At 36.4% G+C, this 2,409-nt stretch overlaps 1 protein-coding gene across 1 annotated transcript in view; it reads left to right on the top strand.

The window, feature by feature from the left end:
• Positions 1-2,409, top strand: part of Tnpo3 (transportin 3) — a gene marked incomplete at its 3' end in the record, with an annotated part of 86,700 nt that overhangs the window by 56,795 nt on the left and 27,496 nt on the right. Inside the window, exon 12 of the mRNA XM_023702861.1 lies at positions 948-1,139. Within this exon, the coding sequence (XP_023558629.1) occupies positions 948-1,139 (192 nt within the window). The remainder of the gene's footprint in view (positions 1-947; positions 1,140-2,409) is intronic.

The following is a 2,409-nucleotide window of genomic DNA, read 5'->3' as shown; positions in this document are numbered from 1 at the left end:
TCTTAAAAAAAAAAAGATTTGCTGAATAAACTGAATGAATCAACAATTAAAAAAAATACAGTCATGATCAAATGCTGTTTAACCATATGTGGGTTTTTTAGAGTTTTTCTGTTAAAAAGTTGAAACTTTTCTTTTTTTTTTTTTGCTCCGAATGCCTTCAGGACAGGTTTGGCTGGCTTGAGTTGTGGGGATCGAACCACAGCAACCTGAGCCTGACTGCTTTGTTGAAGCAGCCACTTAAAGAACTGAGCTAAGGGGCAGGCCCCCTAAAAAGTTGAAATTTTTCTAAAGGAAAGTAAAATGATTAGAATTTACTCTATAGAGAATTTACCTGTTCAAGAAAAAAATCATCTTTTCAACCAACTTTCTTTCAACATTTACATTTGGTAGAGATAAACACAGTGAACAGTTCATTTAGATGTGGTAAAGATTTGTCTGCATGTTTTAAGGCCTTTTGTAACTAAAAAGAAACAAATATAACTGTCATCCTCATTAGTATAGGACAGTGATGGTAAACATTTTAGAGCTTTCAGTGGTGATGTAAACACTGCTACAGGCTGTTTTACCTAGTGACTGATTTCTGGGCATAATGGTCACTCTCTGAGTTTTTTATTCTTTGTTATAGTAAATATATATTTAATAATTAGATGCCCATCTACTTCAGTTAGTGTTTGTCAAACTATGCCCCTGAATAGGTAGAGTTAGAAGGAACAGTAGGTAATCATGAGAGGGAAGTGGGTGGTGAAACAGACAGGAGTCGGGGTTGCCTGGCACTATATCAATAAGATCAGCTCTGTTTTTATGTTTTTATGTTGCAGAATATATATATATATATATTTTTTTTTTTTGAGAGTTCTTTTACTTTAAAAATATATATGTATACAAAAACTTCTTAGTTTTTCTTGAATTCCATATATGTGTAATCTCTTTTTGGCTTTACTCTTTAGACCCTGTGTTGGGCTATTTGATGAAAGGCCTGTGTGAAAAGCCCCTGGCTTCTGCGGCAGCTAAAGCCATTCATAACATTTGCTCCGTCTGCCGAGATCACATGGCTCAGCACTTTAATGGCCTCCTGGAGATTGCCCGATCCCTTGACTCCTTCATGTTATCTCCAGAAGCTGCTGTGGGCTTGCTAAAAGGTATTTCATTAATATGTTGACTAGTAACAATCTTCTGTAGGCCACTGGTTCTCGTTGTCTTACATAAGACTTATTGCAGTTTTTTAGTTGTAATGTACATAATAATGGTGAAGGTAGCTTTTCTACTCAGAAGAGTGTTAACTATGTGTGCTTGCATTTGTGTGTGTAGCACAGATTTAGATTTTGTATAGAGACAACACACTTGAATTAAACATAGTTGCTTTTTAAGTTGGAGGAACTAAAACAGAAGCTAAATAAGTAGGGTATGCCATTCCAAAAAGATTAAGTGGAAATTGCAAGGTCATGTGCATGGATCCGCATGAAAAGTAAAAACAAGGGCCTGCTGGCTCGTTAGTCATTGTTACGGGGCTACTTACACTGTGAACCTGCCTATACAGAGGTGAAAAGCTAGCATGGTGAGAGGCTCAGACTGATGATAGAAGAACTAGAGATTGTGAGGTTAGGAAAAAAGACAGAAGCAACTGTAAGCATGACAGTTTTTTTTTTTTTTTTAAACATTTAGAAGATTATGTTATAAAAAAGGATCACACTTTGTGAGTATTCACTTCTCAGCCATTTAGAGGGAAGCACATACTGGGTCCTAGAAAGAAAAGTATGTTCTAGCCAAACTTTCTGAGAACAGATTAGGGTGCCCTTGAGGTAGTGAAATCTTTCTAGCTGGCAAATTGGAAGGGGTTGCAGTGTTAAAAAAGTAAAGGATCAGGAAATACGACCTGTGTTAGTATTTTTTGAGCCTACATATCAGTCTTTACAGGAGTATATGTCCTAATGTGTGAATGAATTATGTTCTCTTGTTTCTGTCACCAGGTCCCTCACTAGCTCATGGATCTGTGCTTTTTTCATAGATAATTCTTTCTGTACATGGGTTTTCTTGTTTATATAGATATAGATAATAAGACATTAAATCTGAGTCAGATATTTTTGCTTATGATGTAACCATGATGCTGAAATGGTGTCTAACCTGAAGTAGACTGGTCTGCTAGTTATCAGTGATATCTTCTACATGTAGAAAACTGTTTGGGCCAAGGATTTAGCCCAGTGACTCAGGTCCTGCCTGACAAATGCAGGATCCTGAGTTTGATTCCTGGTACCAAAAAAAAACAAACAAAAAAAAAAACACCCTATTTGGTGTGATTTTTATCTTTAACAATGAATTTCAAAGGAAATCATAACTCAATTTGTGTCCCCCCACCACACACACACACACACACACACACACACACACACAGAGTTTTAAGTCTAACTCATC

This window comes from Octodon degus, unplaced genomic scaffold, assembly GCF_000260255.1.
Source record: "Octodon degus isolate 3935 unplaced genomic scaffold, OctDeg1.0 scaffold00160, whole genome shotgun sequence".
NCBI classification, from domain to species: Eukaryota; Metazoa; Chordata; class Mammalia; order Rodentia; family Octodontidae; genus Octodon; species Octodon degus.
Note: the sequence above shows the minus strand (reverse complement) of the source record. Positions and strands in the feature narration are given on the sequence as shown.